The following is a 26817-nucleotide window of genomic DNA, read 5'->3' as shown; positions in this document are numbered from 1 at the left end:
GGTTTTAGTAAAGGGAAATCATGCCTCGCCACTCTATTAGAATTCTTTGAGGGGGTCAACAAGCATGTGGACCAAGGGGATCTAGTGTACTTAGATTTTCAGGAAGACTTTGACAAGATCCCTCACCAAAGGCTCTTATGCAAAGTAAGCTGTCATGGGCTAAGAGGGAAGGTTCTCTCGTGGATCGTGGTTAAAAGTTAGGAAACAAAGGGTAGGAATAAATGGGCTTTTCAGAATGGAGAGAGGTAAATAGTGGTGTCACTGAAGGGTCTATTTGTACTGGGCCCAGTCCTATTCAACCTATTCATAAATGATCTGGAAAACAGGGGTAAACAGTGAGGTGGCAAAATTTGCAGATGATACAAAACTACTCTAGATAAGACCCAGGCAGATTGCAAAAAGCTACAAAAGGATCTCTCAAAACTGGGTGACTAGGCAACAAAATGGCAGATGAAATGTAATGTTGATAAATGCAAAGTAATGCACATTGGAAAGCATAATCCCAACTATACATATAAAATGATGGGTCTAAATTAGCTGTTACCACTGAAGAAAGATCTTGGAGTCATTGTGGATAGTTCTCTGAAAACATCCACTCAATGTGCAGCAGCAGGCAAAAAAGAATGGTGGGAGTAATTAAGAAAGGGATAAATAGGACAGAAAATATGTTGCCTCTATATAAATCTATGGTACACCCGTATCTTGAATACTGTGTGCAGATGTGGTTGCCTCTATATAAATCTATGGTACACCCGTATCTTGAATACTGTGTGCAGATGTGGTCACCCCATCTCAAAAAAGATATATTGGAATTGGAAAAGGTTCAGAAAAGGGCAACAAAAATGATTAGGGCTACAGAACAGCTTCTGTATGAGGAGAGATTAATAAGACTGGGACTTTTCAGCTTGGAAAAGAGACTAAGGGGAGATATGATTGAGGTCTATAAAATCATGACTTGTATAGAGAAAGCAGATAAGGAAGTGTTGTTTACTACTTCTCATAACACAAGAACTAGGGGGTCACCAAATGAAGTTAATAGGCAGCAGGTTTAAAACAAAAAAAGTGTTTCTTCACACAACGCCCAGTCAACCTGTGGAACTCCTTGCCAGAGGATGTTGTGAAAGCCAAGACTATAACAGGGTTCAAAAAGGAACTAGATAAATTAATGGATAGATCCATCAGTAGCTATTAGCCAGGATGGGCAGGGATGGTGTCCCTAGCCTCGCTTTTGCCAGAAGCTGGGAATGGGCAACAAGGGATGGATCACTTGATTGCCTGTTCTGTTCATTCCCTCTGAAGCACCTGGCATTGGCCACTGTTGGAAGACAGGATACTGGGCTAGATGGACCATTGGTATGACCCAGTATGGCTCTTATGTCTTTAAATAAGAATTTTTTTCTAGTTAAAAGTCTAGTGGATAACCAATATCTAACAATCCAGGAAAACAGCAGTCAAGACTCGTGCAGAGGAAACATGCACTGTGGTGATGGAGAAGGAAGGGGTGTCAAACAGGACGCAGGTGTGGAACTAAACTACATAAAGTGGAAGTGACTTAAGAGGTAGGTGAGAGCCACAGAGGACTGTTCAGGGGGGCTGAAGTCCTGTTCTTCGTGAGTATCTCAGGAAGCCACAACACCTTTAAAAGTGAGCTGAACGAATTTGAATCTTGGCGAATAAATTGAGTTCTGTATTACACCTGAAATTACAAACTGTAACTGTACAGAACTGTACTAGCTACAACGACTTGTCAGAAGAATCAACTAGTGCAAGAGAAACAAAACTTTGAGCTTTCATTTTAGTAAGCCGGCAAAGTGGTTTTCAAATACTGTATGCAAGTTGCGTTTGTTTTCAGTTTACACGCACAATTTTGAGATGTGAAACTTTTATTGAAGAGCACACTTAGATGCCATGATGGGAGTTATAGGAAAAAGGCCACAGGTAGGTAACTAAAAGCCACAGAAATGAAAATAGATCACAATTAAAGAGGTAATTTCCTCTTTTGATGCTTTGGTCAATAACAAATCCAATTCCTCCCTTTATCATCTGCTATTACTAGATCATTGTCCTGTTTTGTGGATTATGTAACACTTGTAGAAACAACTGAAAGTGAAGTAGCTATCCCCCACAACAACTGAAGGTCATAAGAAATCATTAAAAACAAAACTGAACAATTTCTGAATTTTATTTTTAATAAAAATTTAGATCCTAGATGGATACAGCATCTGTAAAACAAAAAAACCAAAAAAATCAGGTTAGAGATCTTGTTACTAAACTAAAACGTTCACACACATTTTAACAGGAGTACTTGTGGCACCTCCTGTTATTTTTGCGGATACAGACTAACACGGCTGCTATTGCGAAACACATTTCTAATTAATCCTTCTCTAAACACCCACGCAGATAGCTAGTGGTTTGCACAGAGCATTCTTTGACAGGTTACTGGTCTAGTGGATGGAAGGAAGCAGTAGGTGTGATAGATCTTGATTTTAGTAAGGCTTTTGATACAGCACTACCTGACACTCTCATTAGCAAATGAGGTCTATACAAAATTACTGCAAGGTAGAGTGCACCACCATACTCAAAGAGTAGTTACCAATGGTTGACTATCGAACAGGGAGGCGGTATTTGGGGGTGGGGTCACGCAGAGGTCAATCCGGGGTCTGGTACTAGTCAATATTTTCATTCATGATTTGGATAATAGACTACCCAAATAAATATGCTTACATAATTTGCAGGTGACTCCAACTTCTAGCTGTAATGGTAGATATACTCCGGAATAGGCTTACAAGGCAGGAAGTGGAATCCTCAGCATTTGGAGGTTTTTAAGAAGAGGTTGGGCAAACACCTGTTAGGAACGGTCTAGATTCTCTTGGCCCTGCCAGAGCAGGGGGCTGGACTAGATGACCTCTCAAGATTCCTTCCAGCCTAACATTGCCATGAAGTGATGATGATTCTACATCAGCAGTGGGCAAACTTTTTGGCCCAAGGGCCACATCTGGGAATAGAAATTAATGGCGGGCCATGAATGCTCACAAAATTGGGGTTGGGGTGCAGGAGGGGGTGTGAGCTCTGGTTGGGGGTGCAAGCTCCAGGGTGCAGCCAGAAATCAGGAGTTCAGGGTGTGGGAGGGGGCTCTGTGCTGGGGTGCAGGAAGGGGTGCAGGCTCTGGATGGGGGTGTGGGTTTGGGGGTAGAGGATGAGGGGTTTGGGATCAATGCAGCGACATGTCCCTTCTCCAGCTCCTAGGCGGAAGCGTAGCTAGGCAGCTCTGCGCACTGCCCCATCATCTGCAGGCGCCACCCCTGCAGCTCCCATTCACTGTGGTTCCCAGCCAATGGGAGCTGCGGGGGCAGCATGCAGAGCAGAGCAGAGCACCCTGGCTGCCCCTACGTGTAGGAGGTAGAGAGGGGCCATGCTGCTGCTTCCAGAAGCCGCATGGAGCGTCCCCCGACTCTGCTCCATGGCTAGAGCATCAGAGTGGGGCAAGCCCCAGACCCCACTCCCCAACGGGAGTTCGAGGGCCGAATTAAAACGGCTGGTGGGCCAGATCTGGCCAGTGGGCCATGGTTTGCCCACCCCTGTTCTACACGGAAGAATGGAAGAGCACAGAACATGGTTCAGTCTTTGGGAAGTGCTCTGTGAGGGGGAAGCCCATCTTCCATCCTAGCTGGGGGAATGAGAGGATAGCTGCTCTCTTCTGCCCAGCTGCAATGAAGGATAGTACTTGTGCTCCTCCTACAGTGGTTTTTCTATAGGATAATGAAAGCTGAGCAGGGTCACATCTCACTCTGATACTGTTCTTGACAATACCACTAGGATGACAGTATGTACAGGAGCAATAGTTTGAGTGGTGACACACAGACAGCCAAGGAGGAGGCTCTCCTGGAGGTGCCTGGGTAACAGCACATGTGAGTTTTGGGTCCATGATCGGACTTGGGAGAGATTCATTTAGCCCCCAGCCAGAAGCAGGGCTAATACGGTGAGGACATTTGGGGAAGATGAGGGAAAGAAAATTAAAGACCTCAGAACACCCTGACCCCCTAAAAAGGGAGAGTGGACCAGGAGACAGAAAATAAGACTGGGGGAGAGAGGAGAAGAAAGAAGTAGATGTACAAAGTTTGAGGGAGAGGGAAAGGAAAGCAAGAGTAAATAATCTTTGAGGGGTGATAACAGTGAAGTTAAACCTTTCCCATTGCCAGAGTACAGGTCCCAAACATGCACCTATCACATTTCACAGGCCCTATGGAAGATGCAGACTGGAAATAGGGGAAAGGGAATTTTTGTACATTTCCCCACACCAATGTAACATTCTCTCAGTGTTCTTTCTCAGCTGTTAGGAAAAACAATTCCCTACTAGAGTACTGTACTCACCACTCTGATTCTGTGTCCAATGGCCTTAGCAGGAAGGTTGGACCGGAACTTGGCACGAACCATGCCACTGTTTCCATGGGCACGCGTTACCTTCCCCCAGATCACTCGTGTTCTGTTGGGCTTCCCACCAGGAGTCACGGTGTTGCTAACAAACAGAAGACTGTTAAATCCTGGGCATTCCACTGCTAACCAAGTGCTGGTCTACTTAGAGCAACAGTAGCAGGGTAAATACACCATCTTTTAAAATAAATTTCATTCCCTCTATTGTCATGGCTCCCTTGGAATAGTCAAACTGAAAGTTTAGAAACATTTATCTGGTCACCCCTAACGCAGATTTGCTTTCATCCAAGCTGACAGAAATGCACATTGTGAAGAGATTTTTTTGGTGATCTCATTAGCATGAGGTTGTGATGTTTGGATTGCAAATTCAGCAGGGGAATGGGCTTAAACCCAAATATAAAAGCACGAAAACATGTCTGTAAATTTGTTCCAACAAGCTATGGGTGGACCTAACAGTGTCGCTTTACAAAACACCCTTCAAGCAACAGTCTTCTACCTGTCTTATATTAATTCAGTAATTTACAGAATTAAATCAAACTAAAATAGATAAGCCAGTTGGCAAACTTGTTGAATTGTGTCCCCAGAGATCTGCACCAGTTTAACTAATTCAATTAGTTAAACCAGTGCAAGTTGTATGTGTAGATCATCCTCCTATCTTAGCACTAGTCTACACTGGCAAATGTGCCTTGTGTGGTGGCAGCAGAGCGCTGGGAGAGAGCTCTCTCCCAGCGCTCTTAAAAAACTAAAAAAAACAAACAAAAAAAAAAAACCACCCCCACAAGGAGCGCGGCTCCCAGTGCTGGGGCACTGTTTACACCGGCGCTTTACTGCATTGCAACTTGCTGCACTCAGGAGGGTGTTTTTTCACACCCCTGAGCGAGAAAGTTGCAGCGCTGTTAATTGCCAGTGTAGACAAGCCCTTAGATTTACCTTTCAGAGCTGATATGTCTGGGATTTGCAGGCTTCAATCACTCCCCTCTGATCCATTCCAAACACTGTATCTATTTCAAGTACTGGTACTAACTGGGAAAGGTATTCTGCCTAGTGATTTACTGGATGATTTGCAAATAATGATATAATATATATTCATGCAAACAATATTACACATTAGAATTCTATTTCTACATGCATGTGGGTCAAACTGCTAAATGTAAACCTGACAGCATAATTTTGTTTTTATAATTTCAAAACACAGTATTCTCATATACCTCAGCAGCTTACAAATGAGAACTAATAGCTGTTTATAACTCAACACACACAGCTTCTGAGGGTCAACAGTACAATATGAAGTATGCCAGTTTCACATTTGACAGCATTGTGAAACACAGATTATTTCCTCTCAATATGCAATAACCTTAGTGTTCACTATCTTTAGGTGCAATCTAAACCACTGGGAGCACAGCACAGTTTAAAGCCATATGCAACAGTAGTTACAATTCACATCATGTAATAAGTCACTAACCCATCCCCAGACCACCTGCAAGAAAAATCAAAACCCTCACACAGCCCAACCCACTTCTATTAAAACACGAAAAGAGAAACACTTTGCTCTGTGTGTCTGGCAAACTATCAAAGGGGAGAAGAGGGCTTCCCACTAAGCATGCCCTGATTCCCCCAACCCTTCTAGATGTATTAATCTAGAAGTTATCAGTTTGAGTGACTCCAGTGACTAACTGTAGAGGAAAAGGAGAGGTTTTTAAGATGTCCAGGTCCAAATCAGAACTTTGAATTCCATCCAGAAACATAATGAAAGCCAGAATGGTGTCTGGAGCACAGGGTAAAAGCACTCGCTGTATGAAACATTCTAAATGGAAAACCACATTCTGGACTAGTTGTGCCCTAAAGCAGTTGTTTTCAACCTTTTTTCATTGTGGACCCCCTAAAAAATTGCAAATGGATGTACAGACCTCTTTGGAAATCTCAGACATAGTCTGCAGGCCCTCAGGGGTCCGACCACAGTTTGAAAGTCACTGCCTTAATCTAATCAGGAGGAGGCAAAGGCACAGATATCTGCACCAAGATCCACGTCAATAGAAAAAGTCAACCCGCTATGCAAGCAAAGAAGGGAATAATCCCAAACTTACAAACCTACAGTACTTCTGGGGCATCCATCAGAAGCAGCAATGATGGTGATCAGATACATGCACACGCAGAAGCAGATGAGGATTTATTAAATCCCTTCAGGTTACAAAGCAAACCCTCACTAAAGGGGATTATATTAATTCTGCCACTTAAAGCACTGAAGTATCACAGTGAAGGACACTTCAGTCCAGTCCAAATACTGACTTGACTTCAGTTCACACCAGGTGAAAAGACTCATGCACAACCCATCACTCTTACCAGAACCATTAGCCTTCTAACTCAGCATTTCTACAAGACCAATCATAGTGATGTTTACACATTATCATTTAATACCTGAATTAATTTGGTAGCAAGAATTGTGAAAATGAAAACGAAATCCCAAAACGGAACCCAGTCTTGCACAATTCTACTTGGCCATTTTGTTTCACCATTATCATGGCAATAGGTATGCAAATAAATTTTCATGACAATAAATGTATCAGGCCACAATTTTTACAAGGCCTATTTAGCATAACAAGAAATTCAGTTACTTACTTTTTAGCTTTGTATACATAGGCGCATCTCTTGCCCAAGTAGAATTCAGTCTCATCACGGGCATAAACTCCGTCAATTTTCAGAAGGGCAGTGTGCTCCCTCTGGTTTCGGAGGCCACGCTTATAGCCAGCAAAAATGGCTTTGGACCACAGTCTAGGAAACATTGAGCATATTAATGAATCGCCAACCAGCAAAGCGTATTGCATTTGAATAAGTTTTCTGGAAAAAGCTTTCTGAAATAATTAGATACCATGCTAGTAGAAAGCATACAGGGGAAAAAGGAACAGTGCTTCACATGAGCAAATACCCCCACGTTCACAAAGTGCAGCTTCTTTAGCACAAGTCATCAACTATAAAAATCCTGTATAGCCTTTTCCTTCCTTCCTTTTTTGTACTAGAACCATTTCTAAAAAAAAGTTTTTAAACACACAAACACTTGTCACAACATCCAAAAGGGATAGATAGTATATTCCAGACATGGTGAAATAGATTAAGGAACTTGGGGCCTGCTATGCCACAAAAGTCACCATGTCAAACAACCTAATTAAAATGTTCTCTCTCAGAGAGAACATAACCACGTCCACTGTGACCAGTTCAAGTCTTTAGCACAATTCAGGACACTTAAAATATGTTTAAGGTCCTCAATGCTGATAAATGCAAAATAATACACATTGGAAAACATATACATACAAAAGTTGGGGTCAAATTAGCTGTTACCACTCAAGAAATAGATCTTGGGAGTCATCGTGGATAGTTATCTGAAAACATCCACTCAATGTGCAGCAGCAGTCAAAAAAGCTAACAGGATGTTGGGAATCATTAGGAAAGGGATAGATAATAAGACAGAAAATATCACGTTGCCTCTATATAAATCCATGGTACGTCCACATCTTGAATACTGTGTGCAAATCTGGTCACCCCATCTCAAAAGATATAATATATATATTGGAATTTGAAAATGTACAGAAAAGGGCAATAAAAATGATTGGGGGATGGAACATCACCCATATGAGGCGCGATTAATAAAAACAGGGATTTTTCAGCTTTGAAAAGAGACAACTAAAGGGGGATATGATAGAGGTAAAATTGTGATGGGTGTGGAAAAAGTAAATAAGGAAGTGTTATTTACTCCTCCTCATAACACAAGAACTAGGGTCACCAAATGAAAAATTAATAGATAGCAGGTTTAAAAACAAACAAAAGGAAGTATTTCTTCCCACAAACTGTGGCACTCTTTGCCAGAGCATGTTGTAAAGGCCAATATTTTTAACAGTGTTCAAAAAAGAACTACCTAAGTTCATGGAGAATACGTCCATCAGTGGCTATTAGCCAGGATGATCAGGGATTCAAAACCATGCTCTGAAGTGTCCAGCCCAGGGGTAGGCAACCTTTCAGAAGTGGTGTGCCAAGTCTTCATTTATTCACTCTAATTTAAGGTTTTGCGTGCCAGTAATATATTTTAACGTTTTTAGGTCTCTTTCTATAAGTCTATTATATATAACTAAACTAGTGTTGCATATAAAGTAAATAAGGTTTTTAAAATGTTTAAGAAGCTTCAATTACAATTAAATTGAAATGCAAAGCCCCCCGGAATGGTGGCCAGGACCCGGGAGACAGGATGGATCATTTGATGATTACCTGTTCTGTTCATTCCCTCTGAAGAGCCTGGCACTGGCCACTGTCAAAAGACAGAATACTGGGCTAAAAAGACCACTGGTCTGACCCAGTATGGTTGTTTTTATGTTCTGAGAAACTATGTTAAAGCAATTATGCTATAAAGGAGTTTCTTAACATGGTTATTTTTACAGTAGAGATCTGTCCAGGCTGCACTTCAATCCATAATTGCATATGCAGTTTGCATCCATGAAAAAGACAAGCAGCTTCCAACTGTAACACAATCAATAGGTTGCAATCACATTCTAACAACTCTTGACAGACAGGGCCAGTTACTATGTCTGTGACCTAATTATCCAGTCCTACTTCCTGTCTGTGCGGAGCACTCTGGAAAGTGTGGTGCGCTGTGCGAAACGCTGTGCAGCAGCATGGGATAGGAGTCTAGAGGTCCAAGAACGTACTGATCCAAACACAAACGTGCTTGGCAAGACTTTATAGCTGACAGATGTTTGGGATGGGAAGAACAGGATTGGTTATGACAACCCCAGCACAGAGGGTCAGAGCTTAGATATGTTTAACACAGCACATTCTACAGCTGAGATGGTGATACGGAGAGGAAACGTGAGAGATTTATGAAGCCCCCCAGCCAGCGTAACGTGTCCAGCGACAGTAAAGGATAAAGGAAGTTTTCAGAGCCCATCGCTCACCTCCCAGACATGGTGTCGTCCTGAAGTCCTGCTCCCAGCAGGCCTGAGAAGCACAAAAAGCCTTTAGACTCCCCACTAGGGAATTTAGCACCGAACGGCTGTATCGGTCCCCCGCAGCGGCCGGCACGTCCCAAGGGCTCCCAGGGGAGCCCCAGACTCGGCGGCTGGAGAGAGGAGCAGAACCAGGGGCTCCCAGCTAGACCCGGGCCGGTGGAGGCGGAACTCGGCTTAGCACGGGCCGGCTACCTTAGCCAGGCCAGGCCCCCACCCCGCGGGCCTTATCAGGGCAGAGCCCCGCCATGTCCAGTCAAGGGGCCTCCCCCAGGGGCCCCTCTCGGGCGAGTCTGAGCCGGCTCAGCCCGGGGCCTAGCAGCATCCGCCCCGCATCGGCTTCATCCCGCCGCCTGCCCGCTCCACACGGGCCCCTCTCCACAGCCCGGCCCCCGCCGCACCGGCCCCCGCCCCATGGTGGAGGAAGAAGCCCGCTTAACCGGCCTGGGGACCACCGCTCCCGGACTCACCCCCGCGCCTCCGACCCAAGATGGCGGCGAAAGGGAGAGCGGCCGCAAAGCACGCCGGGATATGACATCGCAAGGACCCTTTAGGCGACGGTAATTACTGCCTGACTAGAAAACGGCCCGTGGAAGGGTGAATAAAATCCAGCGACGGCCCCTCCATCCCTCTGTGCAATTTTCTCCATGGGCAAAACCCTTGCGAAGGCGTGGTTCAGTGGCTACGCCTGACAGGCACCTGCTAAACCAATCTGGATGATAGGCCCCCGGAGTTTGGTGGTTGCTATGGAGACAAGCTCCGTCCAGCCTGAGGCCTCTGTGTGAGTCTCTCCTCGCTGTCGTTCATAATAGACCCCCAGCAATGGGGGGAGGGGAGAGAGCATCCCAGTGCTGGCCCCCCAGGGTGGATGGCAGTGGGGCCCCTGGAGCTAGGGAGCAGGCAGCCCAGCCACTGGGAGCATGACGAAGCCCCTTGCGGGGGGCAGGGGGTGCCCCATTGGGTGCCCGGCGGCTGCCCCTGGCCCCAGGGAGCACAAAGGCCTACAGAGCTGATGCTCAGACCAGCCAAGCTGACCCCTCCTGTTGTTTCTCCCCTGCCCAGGGGCTGCCCATGCCAAGGTCATGGCGGGTGTGACAACTCCCCGGAAACTCACACCCCCGCCGCTAAACACAGCCTGGAAAATAGGGGCTGGGTTAAAAACGTAAATAAACCAGGCACAAGTAATGGAATTAACTAGAAAGGGGGCAAAGTGCAGCGGAGCCGAAGCAATCCCAGCCCGAGGAAGGCCACGGTTACGATGGACAAACAGGCAATGGCAGAGGATTAAACCCCAACTAGTATTTTTTTTTAAAAAAGGGGCCTTTAACCCAGCAAAGAGAAGCAGCTAACGATGGCTGGGGTGAGGGGCAGCTGGGGGTGTAATACAAACAAGTGCGATAACAAGCTGTGCATGAGCCATCACGCTGATCACTCTGCTTGTGTATTGTACCCACAACCCTTCCTCTGTGTTTGGTCTTCTTTTAGGCGGTGAGCTTTTTGGAGAAGAGACTGTGTCTTCCTGTGCACCGGGACAGCCCCTGGTGCTTCTTCAGTGCTACTGTAATAGTAAGTAACGTTAACATTTACTTTTAATCTTTCATTTAGGTCTGGATTGAGGATTTGGGCTTCATTAGGACAAAAGTACATTCTTAAGTGTTTTCCTGAATAGGAACGGACTTAAGTATGTGTTAACTGCTTTCCGGAATCAGGGCCTTGTCTCTGATGTCTGTCATTTCCCCCATGCAGCTAATGCCATTGTAGGTAATTAGGGTAAATTTCTGAAAAGTGCCGTGATTTAGCAGCCTAAACTCCATTTTCAGAAGTGACTTTTGCTGAAAGTTGGGCTCCTAAGTGATGAAGTCACTTTTGAAAATGTGATTTAGGCTCCCAAGTAGCTCACATGCTTTGAAAATGTTAACCAACTTGGATAGTCCCCTCACCCCTGAAGGCTGAGGGTTCGATCTGAGAAGGTGCTGTGCCATCTGGCCCTGATGCAGTAAAGTACTTAAACACACTCAGCAGCTTGCAAGACCTAGCACTATTAATGACATTTTTAAATAAAGCATTGGAAGAACTGTTTCAGGCATCTGATAATATGATGTAGGCACATTTGCCAGGTTTGATTGTGTTCACAGCTGCTCCCACATAGGGAACATGAAAATCAGTGATGTTCCCTTTGCCAAATGCTTCTTATTTTGTCAGCATCAATGGGTTCAGCCCTAGAACCATTGGATCTTGGAGAGGATCCAGTGTGGTGAGGTCCAGCTATGCTGAGAATGCTTGCCTCTATGCTAGCATGCCCTGATGATATGATTCCTGTAAGAGTTCGCAGCCACTGAACTCGGGGTCAGCTGCTGCTCCTGGATTCCCCTCTCAGGGTTCTACATTGGAGATGGAGCAAGGAAGTTAATGCTGAAGGAATCTTTATATTAATTATTCTTCTTATTTTAACAGCACCAAAAAGCATGCTAGATTCCTCTCTGTACAGCCAAAGGATGTGATCCCTGCCTTGACAAACTTAACTTACCTGAAAAATCCCACAGGTTCCAAGGGAGTTGGTGCCACAGAAAGTGGATGTCCCCAAAGTCCTGTCTTCACACATGCTATGCAGGCTAAACTCTACGTAGTAGCTTCCGCAAAGGGGGTTCTTCCATGCTCCCGCCACTCAATTCCACTAGGTTCTCATCCCCTCCAGCCACATGTCAATATTTATTTTTTTAAATCAGCAACTTGCTTTCTGACATTTGTAGCACTCGTCAGGGTTCTATACAACCATTGTCCAATAAAAGCCAGGGCATTTCTTATTTAAGGCTCTGCTGCTATGTGAACTCAGCAGTCTGACTCTGCCAATGTGCTGGCAAAACAGTGAGTTAGGGGTCAAGTGGCAGCCTCTGCTTTGAATTTCCTCACTGGTACCCATGATTATTATCACTTTTTAATTGGCCACAGGGGGCATTTCAGAGTGATGCAAGGTGTTTCCTGAGTTTCCCGCCCCGCAGCTGTTTCAATCTACCAGGTGGCAGGATGGAGAAAGACATGACTGCAGGCTCTCAGCTAGCAGTATGTGGGCTGTAATCCCCAAAGGGGATTTATACTGTTTTTAAAATTATTTCCAATTTCCCTTCCCTTTAGGACAGAAGGGAGAGCATACAATAGTTTGCTCATCACCCCACAATCTTGGGGGAAGCTCTGAGTCTCTTCACATACCTTGTCTTGTAATTAAGATTTGATCAAGGAGTTTGGTTGAGTACAATAATTAGTGTTGATGCTAGGATTGTCTTTTCTGTGTGTATAGCTTTAAAAGTAGAATTCAACTAGAGGAGCTCCTTATTTGTAATATTTCTCAGTACACCAGACAGTGATTTCCTCTACATCTATAATAGAACACAAACCCTGGCAGAGCTGACTGGCTTGGCACCAGCATCTGCTGAGTATATGAATATAAGAGGAAGCATACAGGAGGAACTAAGACAACGTTAGGCTTTAGAGAAACATTACATTCAAGCTTTAAGTTTTCTCAAAAGGCATTAATATCTTGAATTAATTCTCTCCTGGATAAAAATTGCTGATGGGGAGGAGGTGAAGCTATTAAATTCTACCTTTTGTATCAAAATAAGTCAGTTTTTCCTACAAGAACCTTCAACTATTTTATTCTTCTTTTAAAAGTGCTGGTATAATAATCTGTCACAGCTCTTTCAGAGAATCTTTTGAACTATATTGTCATCTTTGTGATTGCATACTTTATATAAACCAGATGCAAAGGGACTCGTCTCATGTAGTTTAGACCCAAAATTTCGGTTGTGTTTAGAAAATGTCTATGAATAAAACATTTTTAATTTGAAACATATCTCTGCCACAACATTGTACTAGTGCATGTTACCCCAAAGGGAAACTATCAGAGGCATTTATAACAAGCAAAATTCAGTCAGAGGGACTTGCATTTTCCACTTCTTCCTTGGATTATTAGTTTCTGAGTATAAGAAAAAGTGAACTTTATTTACTAGACTAATTTCACTGTCAGAGTTAAGTGAAAAGAATAAACACATAATGAATGGTGACAAGTAGGAGGTATTTTTACATTCTTTGTTTTAACAATCCAGGTCATATCAGTAACAGCGGTAAAGGCATTTTTTAAAATGTGATTTCTTCTGACAGTGTTCATTTAAGAGACATAGCTGAAACAATCTTGGAACCATTAGTGATTATCTTTAAGATCTCCTGGAGAATGGATGAGGTCCAGAGGACTGGAGAAGGGCAAACATAGTGCCTGTCTTTAAAAAGGGGAACAAAGAGGACCTGGGGAATCATATATTAGTCAGCCTAACTTTGATACCTGGAAAGATGCTGGAATAAATTATTAAACAATCCGTTTGTAAGCACCTAGAGAATAACCGGATAACAAATAATAGCCAAATGCCAAACCAACCTAATTTCCTTCTTGGATAGGGTTATTGGCCTAGTGGATGGGGGTAAACAGTAGACATGACAGATCTTCATTTTAGTAAGGCTGTTGACACATCCCACATGATATTCTCATAAGCATACTAGAGGAATATGGTCTAGAGGAAATTACTATAAGGTGAGTGCACAACTGATTGAAAGGCCATAATCAATGGTTCACTGTCAAACTCGGAGGGTGTATCTAGTGGAGTCCTAAAGGGGTCAGCCCTAGGTCTCTTACTAGTCAATGTTTTCATTAATGACATGGATAATGGAGTGGAGAGTGTGCTTATATAATCTGCAGATGACACCAAACTGTGAGGGGTTGCAAGTACTTTGGAGGACAGGATTAGAATTTAAAACTACCTTGACAACCTGGTGAATTGGTTTGAATCCAACAAGGTGAAATTCAGTAAAGACAAGTGCAAAGTACTTCACTTTGAAAGGAAATATCAAATGCACAGATACAAAATGGGAAATTACTAGCTAGGCAGTGGTTCTGCAGAAAAGACTCTGCGGGTTATAGTTGATCACTAGCTGAATATGAACCAACAATGTGTTGCACTTGCAAAAAAGGTTAATATAATTCTGGGATGTTGTGATGAGACAGATCCCCACCCTCATCAGGAAATAATTAAAGATCTTCTCAGGGCACAATCAGCTTCAACCAAGTACATCTGTGAGGCTTGCAAAGCCTATATATGGGCGGGTTCTTAAAAAGGAAGGTGCCTGGTCAGTGTAGGGTGGATAATGATATATGGGGAAAACGACTGCTGACAGAAGAACAGAAACAAGCAGTGGTGATGCCAGTTAGGAAACTAGGCAAGGTACATACAAGACCTGCTGCTTATAGACCTATTGCTTGTACATCCCATGTGGGGTAAAATCATGGGGAAAAGTATAAATGTAAGACTAATGGACTACTTGGAGAAAAATGATATTACTGTCTAACTGAGGTACAAAGTGGTTTCAGAAAAGGAAGATGCAAAGTTGACCATATTGTGAGACTAGAAACAGAGGTCAAAAAAGCATAAGGACTAAGGCCAGAGGACAAAAAAGCATAAGAACTTTGTGATACCAGTCTTCCTGGACATCGAATAAGAATATGGCATGCTATAAAGGGAAGACCTCCTATATAAACTATCCAAAATTGGAATAAAAGGGGAAATGGTTTGGTGGATAAGGGACTTTTTTAGTTAAAATGGGAACAGCTTTATCAAAAACCTACAGGCTTACAAATGGAACTCCATGAAAGAATATTTACAGCCTTGTTTTGTTTTCCCTTATGATAAATGACTTCCCAGAATGTGTGCAGATGTCTGTGCTATATAGACTAAGCATAATTCACTTAAATTAGACAGGAAAAGACAAATGAGATACTCTGAGAATTTCTAAGTGGGGAAATGATCGGGGATTTAAAATCTTACTCACAAAAAATAAGTGAATGCCTTTAACCAGAAAGAAGATTAGGGAAGTATGGAACTTATTTCTTTGTGATGGAAAAAATTCAGATAGTTCAAAAGGTTGTGGTCCTAGAAGTAGTGTTTGGTAATAAATTAGCTTGTACAAGTCACAGACAATATCATACAAAAGTGTAAAGTAGGATGAACTTACTCAAAAGCGTAGCTGGAAACAAATGGGGTGCAGATGAGAAGGTATTTATGATGTACAGAGCACTGATCAGATCAGTTTTAGACTATGGATGCCAAGCTTTAGGTTCGGTCTCAAAAACAATTCTTAGGCCAGATCTACACTAAAAAGTTAAGTTGACCCAGCTACATTGCTCAGGGGTGTGAAAAATCCACAAAGTAGTTAACCTTCAACCTAACCCTTGGTGTCGACAGCGCTAGGTTGACGGAAGAATTCTTCTGTCGATGTAGCTATAGCCTCTCGGGGAGGTGGATTAACTATTACAGTGATGGGAAAACTTCTCCTGTCTCTATAGTAAGTGGCTACACTGATGTGCTACAGCTGAACAGCTATTTCCCCATTTGTGGATTTGGAACTGCATGAAAAAACAAGGGAAGGAGAAACCCACTCATTATGACCAATGAAATTTCTTTATGAAAAATGGGACTAGCTTTGCAAAGTCTATACAGACAGCTCAGAAGATGACAGCCCGAGTAGAGTGGGAACAGCTTTCTGTGGTTCCTAGTTTTGGAATCCAGAAACCTAAAACACCGTCGAATTGTGTGACCATACTGATGTGTGAACTACTAGGGATAATGCTGGCACTAACCTGGGTAAAAGATGTGCGACTGACCTGCACTTGCACCTGTCTGCCATTATGACAATCAGAACTGGAAAAGCCGGAATGACATAAGTGAAATAATGTTCCTAACTACAGAACTAATGCAAGCAGGTATCTGTGTAACAATGGCATGGATTCTGGTATATATCAGAATATCTGGACATGAGAGGGCTGACAAAGCAGCAAAACAAGCTCTGGAAAAAATGAGGAGATGGATATTAAAATACCTTTAAATAGACAAGAATTCAAAAGTAGGGTAACAAAGGAGCATGCGAAGGAATGGCAAGAACTATGGACTAAGAGGGGGAAAAAGGACTAAGGTTTTAGGATGTATGCTCAAGAATTGAAGATAATACCATGCTCCACAGTCATGTTAGAAAAAATGAAGTCGTCATTTTTAAAGGGTTAACAGGTCCCTGTGCCTTAAATAATAAGTTAACCGTATTAGAAAGAAAGAAAGATGGGCTGTGTAATGTGTGCAAAGCCAAAGAAATTGTTGGTGATGTTCTATGGCAGTGGTCTCCAACCTTTTTACACACAAGATCACTTTTTGAATTTAAGTGCAACCCAGGATCTACTCTGCCCCTTTCCCGAAGCCCCGCCCTGCTCACTCCATCTCCCCCTCCCTCTGTCACTCAGTCTCTCCCCCCTGCACTGGGTTGGGGCAGGGAGTTGGGGTTCGGCCCGGGAAGGGGTGCAGGCTCTGGGCCGGGGCCGAGGAGTTTGGAGTGTGAGACGGGGCTCTGGGCTGAGCCTGGGGCAGGGGGTTGGGATACAGGAGGGGGCATGGGGTGCTGGTTCTGAGAGGGGGCTTAGGGCTGGGGGTTAGGGTGGGGGCTCCCGCTGGGCAGCACTTATCTCAAGTGACTCCTAGTCAGTGGCACAGCGGGGCTAAGGCAGGCTCCCTGCCTTCCCCGGCCCCACGCCACACCTGGAAGCGACCAACATGCATGTTCCTGCAGCCCCTGAGGGTGGGGGGCACATGGCTCCATGTGCTGCTCCTGCCTGCAACTCAAGCACAGGGCTGACGAGAGGGTGCGGGGGGGAGCCGGAACAAATTACCAGGGCCTGGCAGTCCGGAAGGGGGCCTGGGGCCTGGCTTCATCGGCCCTGTGTGGCCAGTCTGCCCTTGCTGGGGGCGGGGAGGTGAAGGCAAAATTTTTTTTCACCGGGGCCCAAACCTGCTCTTGGTGGCCCTGCTCAAGTACCACCCCTGCAGCTCCCATTGACCACAGTTCCCCGTTCCCAGCAATAGGAGCTGCGGGGGGCAGTGCTTGCAGGCAGGAGCAGCGCATGGAGAACACTGCCCCACCCCTTCAGGTCCTCAGGAGCATGCTGGCCGCTTCCCGGAGCGGCACATGGCCAGGGCAGGCAGGGAGCCTGCCTCAGCCCTGCTACGCTGCCAGACTTTTGGTGGCTAGAGATCGCGACCGACTGACCAGTCGATCGCGATCTATGGGATGGTGACCACTGTTCTATGGCATTGTGGAAAATATTCTACGGAAGGTTTCTGGATGAAAAATTGAGTCAACCCAGAATCAAAGATTTTTCCCTACAGGGATTAGTGAGAATGTCACAGTAGTGCAATAATGCAAAAAAGCCTTGCTGTAGAAGGATATTTAAAAAACCAAAACTTGGCTAAAAATGAATGAAGAAGGTGGTAGTCAGAGCATCGTATGAGGAGGCTGCTGTGTCAAAACAGTAACAAAGACAAAGTGCAGGGTGGTACTCTGTAGGAGCAGGACTGCAAGTAAGAGCTTCCTGGCAGCAGGGGTTACTGACAGGGGAAATGGGTTGGCTTCCCAGGTCCTCTCAGAAAGGAGAAGGGCTGGTACTTCTCTTTGACTTCCCAAAGGCCTAGGACTCTGGTTTTTGTGGGCTGTGGAAGCAAAGTGACTTTTTGTTTGGATTCCTTTAGCTCCCCTCTCCCCTGCAATGTGCCTTGAACAGCACAGCTGGAGGCCTGTGCCCTGGTGTGAGTGCCCACCCCTCTCCCCAAGGGGGTGCTAGAAGGGTATCGCCTACTACAAGTGTATTAACAGGAGCATGATAAGATATGAGAGAGAATTGTTGTTTCACTCTTCTCGGCATTGGTAAGGATTCAGCTAGAGTAGCATGTCCAGTTCTGGGCACCACACTTTAGGAAAGATGTGGACAAACTGGAGAGAGCCAGAGGAGAGCAACAAAAATGCTTAAAAGTTTAGAAAACCTGACCTATGCAGAAAGGTTTAAAAACCTGGATGTTTAGCCTTGAGAAAAGATGACCAAAGGGGGACCTGATAACAATCTTCAGCTAAGTTAGGAGCTGTTATAAAGAGAACTGTGATCAATTGTTCTCCATGTCCACTGAAGATAAGACAAGAAATAATCTGCTTAATGAGCAGCAAGGATATTTAGGTTAGATATTAGGAACAACTTTCTAACTCTAAAGGAAGTTAAGCTCTGGAATAGGCTTCCAAGGAAGGTCATGGAATCCCCATCATTGGAGGTTTTCAAGAACATGTTGGACAAACACCTGTCAAGGATGGTCTAGATATAGTTGGTCCTGTGTCAATACAGGGAGATGGACTAGATCAGTGGTCCTCAACCTTTTCTGTCTGGCAGGTGCCAGACAAAGGACCTTGGCAGCGGACGAGCATCTGCCAAAATGCCGCCGAAATTCGGTGACATTTCGGCGGCGACGCCTCTGGATGACACTGCTTGTCAGCAGCAAGCGGCATCATCGCCGAAATGCCGCCCAATTTCAGTGGCATTTCGGCGGATGCTCGTCCACCGGCCAGTACGCGAGGACCAGATTTAAACGTTTGAAGGGCTGGATGCAGCCCCCGGGCCGTAGTTTGCCCACCCCTGTTCTATAGAGTCAAACTGAAGATGCCATCCGTGGCTAGTTAAACCTCCTGGAAAGGATTAATATCTTCAAGGAATATACTCCATGAAACGGAATGTCAAGAAACAGACAAATTAAAAAATAGAGGGTCCTTTTACTGCACCCCACGTCTTGTGACGCTAGAAACCTGGTAGACCTGAGCTAACAAATTCTGCCTATTTGAAACTAACTTCACATTCTAATGTTAAATGATTACAGTTTCTTCAAGTCAGGAAGTTGCTGAAGAAAGTAACTCACTGTAACTCCAGTGCCGATATAGAGTATGGCTTAATCTAAACCTCTTTAGTATTCATAGAGCATAACAGTGCCTCAACCCTGATAATCATGGATCTCATCCATTTCCAGAGTGTGCTTGCAGACCGGGACTGTAATGTTTTGCAGACCTCGAGTGTTTGTTCAAGAGATTTTAAACATGGCCCAAGTCCAACAGTAGACAGATAAGGACCAGTGGAGACTTCTATTATTAGACTTTACTGTAATACCCAGAAGGCCCAATCAGAATCAGGGTCCTATTGTGCTAGATTGCTGTACAAACACAATATCTTTTGTGTGGGTGCATGCGTGTGTGCACATGTGGTGGGGGTTTTTTTTTTGTTTGTGAGGGGTGGGAAGGAGGATTGTAACATGGACCAGAAGCTGCTATTCAAATACCAAATAATTCTGGAAACTTATTAAGCAAAAATTAAAAAATTGCATAAGATCTTGACTGGCATTTGTTCCTTTTTCTTTAAAAAATAACCTGCACAAATTGATAGTTTAAATTGTATGAGGATCTCAGCACATTATTTTGCCTTTTAAAAAACCCACAGGCTACAAAAAGCTAAATCTAAGACACATTCCTTCTAAGTTTTGTTGTTAAAGGGGATAGTATGATTTAAAATCCCATGTATGTACAATAAAAATGTCTTTAACTATGTTACAGGTTAGATGACAAACTAAAAAACTCTAACATACTTTTCCCACTATTTATGATGATGTTTACTTATGCATTTTGCTCAGCTTGGGCAAAGAAAATAGACTGGTCAATTTCCATTTAGCTTCAGCGTGGTCTAATGCTGTGGTGTTTGATTTGCAAAGGTGGCATGAGAATGCTTATTTGTATATAAACATACTTTTTCCATTTGAATTGAAATAAACTTGTTCAAGATTTAAAAAATAGGAGGCAAAGGTTAATTTCCTCAGTCCCTACGTAGGCTCTTGCCTGATTTTTCAAAAAGTGCTGAGCTCCTAACAGCTCGTATTGAGGCCAATGGGATGATCCAAAAATATTCAAGGTAATCATGAGGAACAGTTTAAAGCATAAGTTGGCAAAAGTGCAGCCTATGGAGTTCAACATAGCTAGCAGGCACCTTCATTTTTCAAAATGGATGGGGAGTCTACAAATCTCAGCACTGGATGCTCCAATTTGAGCTGGAAGGGCCAGGCCACTTGACCCAATTTGGAGCATTGCCCCCTAGGATTCAGGCTGCCCAAACATATCTAAGATGAGCGAGGCTGTGAAACTATTTTGCTAATGTGAGTTAAGGCTCCCACTATGTTCAAATGCAGCCGTTAGGGGAGCATGATTTCTGGGGTAATGGGTGCAGGATAGGTTATAAAAAAACTAGAAAAGAGATAAAAGGCTGCAGATGTAAGGCTATTTCAGTATCTAGTGTTACTTAAACTGTTATTACTAACTCCACGCTGTCTCTCATTGTTGCATGCTGTGCTTGTTCCTCTTAGCAAGAACATGGCAAATAAAAAGATGGAAATATTCTCCCCTCTGGAAGCTGTGCAAATCTGTGCTGTGCTGGAGGACTGTCTTGATCAGCTTGCTATTCTTGGATATATTATGCCAGTTTCCTATGAGGGCAGGACAGACATCAGCAATGTAGGTGCCTCTGTTTTTAAAATTCTTTTATTTTCCTCCCTGTCTTTCCTTCTTTTGACTCCTTTTAAAAATAAATGTTGATATATTTTCATTGTAAAGTGCCCCACAGCCCCTGAGAGAAGGAACATTCTGTTTGCCAGAAGCTGGGAACGGGCGACAGGGAATGGATCACTTGACAATTACCTGTTCTGTTCATTCTCTGTGAAGCACCTGGCATTGGCCACTGTCAGAAGACAGGATACTGGGCTAGATGGACCTTTGGTCTGACCCGGTATGGCCATTCTTATTATAAATGCATCATCTTGCTGTTCAGCTGGAGACTGATTTTAATACTTATACTGCAGTAGCATCCAGAGGCCCTAATAAGGATTTGGGTCCCATTCAAGTAGGCACTGCACAAACATAAACAAAGACATGATTCCTTTGCCGAAGAACTTACAGTCTGAGGGTACGTCTACACTACGGGACTATTCCGAATTTGCATAAACCGGTTTTGTAAAACAGATTTTATAAAACCACACTAAACACATTAAATCGGTGGTGTCGTCCACGGTCCGAGGCTAGCGTCGATTTCGCCCCTTGGCATTTCCGGGTTGAGATCCCAGTGCCTGATGGGGCAAAAATCATTTTCGCGGTGGTTCTGGGTACAGCCTCACCCTCCCTCCCTCCCTGACAGCGGCAGACACGCCATAGCACAGCAAGCATGGACCCTGCTCAGCTCCATACCGCAATCGTGGATGTTTTAAACACCTCGCGCACTCGCAGTATATGCTGAACCAGGACCTTCGAACCGAGGCGAGTAAGAGGCGGATCGATGACAGTGATGAGGACGTGGACACAGAATTATCTCAAACCGCGGCCCGGCGCTTTGGAGATCCTGATGGTAATGGGGCAGATTCTATCCATTGAACGCCGATTTTGGGCAAACAAGCACTGACTGGTGGGACCGCATTGTGTTGCAGGTGTGGGCCCCCAGTGGCTGCGAAACTTCATGGAACTTTGTGACTTGCTTGCCCCTGCCCTGAAACGCCATAATACCAAGATGAGTCACAGTAGAAAGCGAGTGGCGATAGCCCTGTGGAAGCTTGCAACACCAGACAGCTACCGGTCAGTCGGGAATCAATTTGGAGTTGGAAAATCTACTGTGGGGCTGCTGTGATGCAAGTAGCCAAAGCAATCACTAAGCTGCTGCTACGAAGGTTGTGACTCTGGGAAGCGTGCAGGCCATAGTGGATGGCTTTGCTGCAATGGGATTCCCTAACTGTGGGGGCGATAGATGGAACCCATATCCCTATCTTGGCCAATGGTGCTGCAAGCACTGGTGGATCCACAAACATCCACGTGGGATGGCCAGGAGGGTTCATGATGCTCGCGTATTCAGAAGCACTACTCTGTTTAAACGGCTGCAGCAAGGACTTACTTCCCAGACCAGAAAATAACAGTTGGGGATGTTGAAATGCCTGTCGTTATCCTGGGGACCCAGCCTACCCTTGATGCCATGGCTCATGAAGCCATACACAGGCAGCCTGGACAGTGGTCAGGATCTGTTCAATTACAGGCTGAGCAAGTGCAGAATGGTGGTGGAATGTGCATTCAGACCTCAGCCAAACCAATGTCCCCTATGTTATTGCTGCTTGCTGTATTCTCCACAATCTCTGTGAGAGTAGGGGAGACCTTTATGGCGGGTGGGAGGCTGAGGCAAATCACCTGGCCGCTGATAGCCAGACACCAGGGAGATTAGAAGAGCACACATCAGAGAAGCTTGAAAACGAGCTTCATCAATGGCCAGGGTACAGTGTGACTGCTGTGTTTGTTGATGAACACTTGATTGACTCAGTCAGTACAGCTTACTTATGCAAATAAAGTCACTCTCATTTAAAAGCATTAATTCTTTATTTTTTCATTATAAAAGAGGAGAGAAGTAAGGGTGTGCTTTGGGAGGAGGAAAGGAGGGATGGAGAAGGCCATTAAAAAAATTCAGAGTAACGGCATCCTTCTGGTTGGGCTGTCCACGGGGTGGGTCTGGGTGAGGAGGCAGGAACATGGTGAGGGGAGGGTGGTTATACAGGGGCTGCAGCGGCACTCTGTGATCCTGCTGTTCCTGAAGCTCCACAAGACGCCGGAGCATGTCAGTTTGATCACGCAGCAGCCCCAGAGTTGCATCCCGCCACCGCTGATCTTCCTGCCGCCACCGCTGATTTTCCTGCCGGTCTTCCTGCCGCCACCTCTCATCTCGGTTGTCCCTCCTGTCCTCACGTTCACTGGCCTCTTTCCTGTAATTTGAAACCACGTCCTTCCACTCATTCAGATGAGCTCTTTCATTGCGTGTAACTTCCATAATATCTGAGAACATCTCATCTCGCGTCTTTTTTTCCTCCGCCTTATCTGTGCTAGCCTTTGGGATGGAGGAGAGATAAATATTTAGAAAGATACATTTTACAGAACAATGGTTATACTCTTTCACAGTGAAAAGCACTATTCACCTTACATAGCACATGTGATTTCCTACAAGGTCGATTTTTCATCTTAATAGTGACTGCTTGCATCTCTGGGGTTACAGATCTCACAGACACAGGTCCAGGCATCAGGATTCAGCTTGCATGCAGGCCACTGTCTCAGTGATTTACCCTCCCCAACGCATGGCTAATACCACGCTAGCTCCTGCTAATCAACAACCTTCCTCCCCACCCACTGCTTGTCCGGTAGCTTGGGAAGATCGCTGACCAAACAGAAAAGATCATCGGCATTTCACCTGCAGGAAAGTGTTTTTAAGCTGCTGCATTCCACGAACCCAGTAGAAAAATGGCCACCCCTTACTTAAATTCCTGATTTTTAACCAGGTTATCCTGAACGATATCACTTTGCTGAGGATAACAGAACAAGATAAAGAGCGGATGCTTCTTGAATGCCAGCAGTCCCTGGGACCATACGCTGCGATGCTTTGCCACGCAATGATACCTGATTACTTGCTACATGCATGGCATGGTAAAGTGTCCTACCACGGTGGGCAGAACAAGGATGCCTTGCCCAGAAACCTTCTGCAAAGGCTTCTGGAGTACCTACAGGAGCGCTTCATCGAGATGTCCCTGGAGGATTTCCTCTCAATCCCCGGACATGTTAACAAACTTTTCTAAGTAACTATACTGTCTGCGAATGCATCCCAAGTCCTCAGGGCAAATCAATCATTAAAAAAGGCTTGCTTAAAAAACACTGTTTGCTATTTGCAAAGGTACACTCACCAGAGCTCCCTTCCAGGGCGTCATTCTCTGCAATAGTTGCTTGTGAGGGCTGGGAGCAGGGTAATTCCGTCAGGGTGATAAAAGCTCCTGGCTGCTGAGGTCTTCCTCTTCTTCTTCCTCTTCATCTTCCCGTCTGCATAATCCTCAGACATGGCAGAGATTACAACCCCACCTCGGAATCCACAGTCAGGGGTGGGGTACTGTGGCGCAGCCCCTAAAATTGCATGCAGCTCAGCATAGAAGCGGCATGTTTCGACCTGCCCCGGACCTTCCATTTGCTTCTTTGGTTTTCTGGTAGGCTTGTCTGAGCTCCTTAACTTTCACTCTGCACTGCACGGAGTCCCTGCTGTGGCCTTTAGCAGTCATAGCCTTAGAAATTCTTTCAAATACTTTTTCATTTCGTCTTTTGGAACGCAGTTCTGTTAGCACTGAATCCTCTCCCCATATAGCGATCAGATCCATTACCTCCCGAGCGGTCCATGCTGGGGCTCAAGTTCGTGTCGCAGGAGCCTGCATTGTTAACTGTGCTGCTGAGCTGTGCGTGGTCACCTTGGCTGATGAGCTGTGCGTGGTCACCTGTGATGATGAGCTCTCCACGCTGTCGAAGCAGGAAATGAATTTCAAAAGTTCGCGGGCTTTTCCTGTCTACCTGGCCAGTGCATCCGAGTTGAGAATGCTGTCCAGAGCGGTCAGTGGTGCACTGTGGGATAGCTCCCGGAGGCCAATACCGTCGATTGCGGCCACACTAACCCTATTCCGATATGTTAATACCGATATTAGCGCTACTCCTCTCGTCGGGCAGGAGTACAGAAACCGATTTAAAGAGCCATTAAAATCGATATAAGGTGCCTCCTAGTGTGGATTTAAACGCCTAGTGTAGACCAGGCTTAAGATAACAGTCAAAATGCAAAGGAGTAGGGAAAGGAAAACGATCAAACATAGCTAAGTTGTATATACATATATGCAGTCTCTTTTTAAAAAGTAAATAAGAATAGGATTTTCAAAAACACTCAGTACTGGTGTAATTCTGCTCCCATAGAAGTCACTCATGAAACTCCCACTGACTTCAGGGGGAACAGAGTTGGGCCAACACTGAACATTTTTGAAAATTCCACCCTAAATCTATAACTGACCAACTAACCTCAGCCTAGAGTCATTACCTGGCTGATTTCATATTAGGCATCACAGCATAAGTGGGTCTTGAGGGGAGATTTGAAGGAGAGGGCAGCTCGGAGGGGTGTTCCGTGTATTAGAGGCAGCCTACTGGAAGTGCGGAGATGTTTTTGGAGAGGAAGCAGTTGCAGGTGATGGTAGAGTGGCAAATGAGGTGACAGGACCCAAGAGTGGGCCTAACCATCTTGAGAGGCAAATAGGTTTGATCTCTGCTCTCACCTCAAGAATCTTAACTTTTACCTAAGGCAGCAGCCAATTTCCAGGCTGAGCAGTTATCAAACTTTTCCTTATGAGTAAGGAACTGGAAATAATTGAAGCATCATGACTGGGGTGGCATAAACTACTGGAACTTGGCTTATCTGGTCTAATGCTGCTTCATTTTATTCTACTCCCCATGCCTAAAGTATCAGCAGAGAAAGGAAGAGGAAGAGTAAAGTAAAAGTTAATTTTGTGCCAGTCCTTTGTCTCTTATCTCTTTTCAAGAACAAGAAGTCTATTATACGGTGACCGAGAATACTCAGAATCTGAAGTGTGTACTGGATTCAGAGCCTGACTAATGCTTAAGCCATACAGCAGAGGGCACTCCTTCCCTGAAATGAGATCTATGGACTAGTTCCACCTGCTCCCAGATATGAATTATCATTCACTGATTAGCATGTGGAAAGCTTCTGATGTATTAGCATTGAACACCTACAGAGAAAACACATTCCTAAGGATTCTAGGGGGTGTTCTCCTCCTGACACACACGTTCAGTTTGTGATAGTGTCAATGAAAGTCATGCCCAATATAGAGAACAGCTATGTGCTAACTCCATTGCTCTGTCATTTTGCCACCGCATGCCATCTCCTATTTTTCAATTGTAAATTGTCAGTTTCATTTCAAGGCACCCTATCTTATGCCTAGCATTTAGCATGCTGTTGGAGCTGTAGAAGTCAGTCATAGTTATGACATTTTATATAACATTAATCACAGTGTCAGCTGATAATTCATTAACTTTCTCAATGACTAGGGCGCACTGCCCCATTTCATGTGCCCCCCCAGAGGAATGGAGTGTTTCCATTTGCTGAATTTAGTGCAATTGCCTCCTACACTGTGCCGTAAAAAATAAATTGCTAGCTGACTGAACAAAGGCACCTCATGCAATTTACAAACTCTCCAACCTTTGGTAATTGACCTATCCTAGGGATTTTAAGGTACCTATTGAAGTGCCTGTAGATACTACATTACATTAAAGCAGTTTCTTTGCCAAGCTCAGGTTTTTCTGAAGTTCAGTCATTTAAGAGATTGAGATTCAAGCTATTTTAATATTGTTCATTTAAAGTAGCTTTTTCATTTGCACCTGTCTGTATACATTTAGTGTATTCAATGTATATACTTATTCACACAATTACACATACACACAGTACATCTGGGGCAGATCCTCAGCTGGTTAACTGTCCTAACTCAATGGAGCTATAATAATTTACATCAGCGGAGGATGTCTATCTTTTGTTTTCCAACTCACACCTTAGACTGCCCTAAAATATCCAAAATGTTTC

At 44.5% G+C, this 26817-nt stretch overlaps 2 protein-coding genes across 5 annotated transcripts in view; one reads left to right on the top strand and one right to left on the bottom strand.

The window, feature by feature from the left end:
* Positions 1-2164: 2164 nt before the first annotated feature.
* On the bottom strand, positions 2165-10004 carry RPL35A (ribosomal protein L35a). 2 transcript variants are annotated; one of them, XM_039487619.1, is made up of 5 exons: positions 9890-10004; positions 9369-9411; positions 7048-7200; positions 4372-4516; positions 2788-2995 (listed from the first exon to the last, which is right to left on the bottom strand). In XM_039487619.1, the coding sequence occupies exons 2-5, from the start codon at positions 9377-9379 to the stop codon at positions 2954-2956; spliced, it is 351 nt and encodes a 116-aa protein (XP_039343553.1). In that variant the 5' UTR covers positions 9380-9411; positions 9890-10004; the 3' UTR covers positions 2788-2953. The 2 variants fall into 2 exon arrangements, with proteins under 2 accessions (XP_039343552.1, XP_039343553.1); XM_039487618.1 differs by lacking the exons at positions 2788-2995; positions 9369-9411; positions 9890-10004 and adding an exon at positions 2165-2222 and having other exon boundaries at positions 7048-7226.
* Positions 10005-10065: 61 nt separating this feature from the next.
* Positions 10066-26817, top strand: part of IQCG (IQ motif containing G) — a 34856-nt gene continuing 18104 nt past the window's right edge. The window contains exons 1-3 of one of the 3 annotated variants that reach the window (XM_039487614.1): positions 10066-10200; positions 10905-10985; positions 20720-20867. In XM_039487614.1, coding sequence (XP_039343548.1) covers positions 20727-20867 — 141 coding nt within the window. In that variant the 5' untranslated portion in view covers positions 10066-10200; positions 10905-10985; positions 20720-20726. Of the gene's footprint in view, positions 10201-10252; positions 10505-10904; positions 10986-14624; positions 14687-20719; positions 20868-26817 lie in introns of those variants that run through there. The other 2 variants (XM_039487615.1, XM_039487616.1) reach the window with 2 other exon arrangements.

The sequence above is a fragment of the Mauremys reevesii genome, linkage group 9 (assembly GCF_016161935.1).
Source record: "Mauremys reevesii isolate NIE-2019 linkage group 9, ASM1616193v1, whole genome shotgun sequence".
In the NCBI taxonomy this organism is placed as follows: Eukaryota; Metazoa; Chordata; order Testudines; family Geoemydidae; genus Mauremys; species Mauremys reevesii.
The sequence above is the reverse complement of the archived record's forward strand: the minus strand, read 5'-3'. Positions and strand labels throughout refer to the sequence as shown.

Excerpts from the sequence above, each read along its gene's own strand:
- RPL35A (XM_039487619.1), bottom strand. Across the intron at positions 4,517-7,047 it reads TATGTATACAAAGCTAAAAA|CAACACCGTGACTCCTGGTG; the intron begins GTAAGTAACTGA and ends TCTGTTTGTTAG. Across the intron at positions 2,996-4,371 it reads TTGGACACAGAATCAGAGTG|ATGTGGCCCTTGGGCCAAAA; the intron begins GTGAGTACAGTA and ends TTCTATTCCCAG.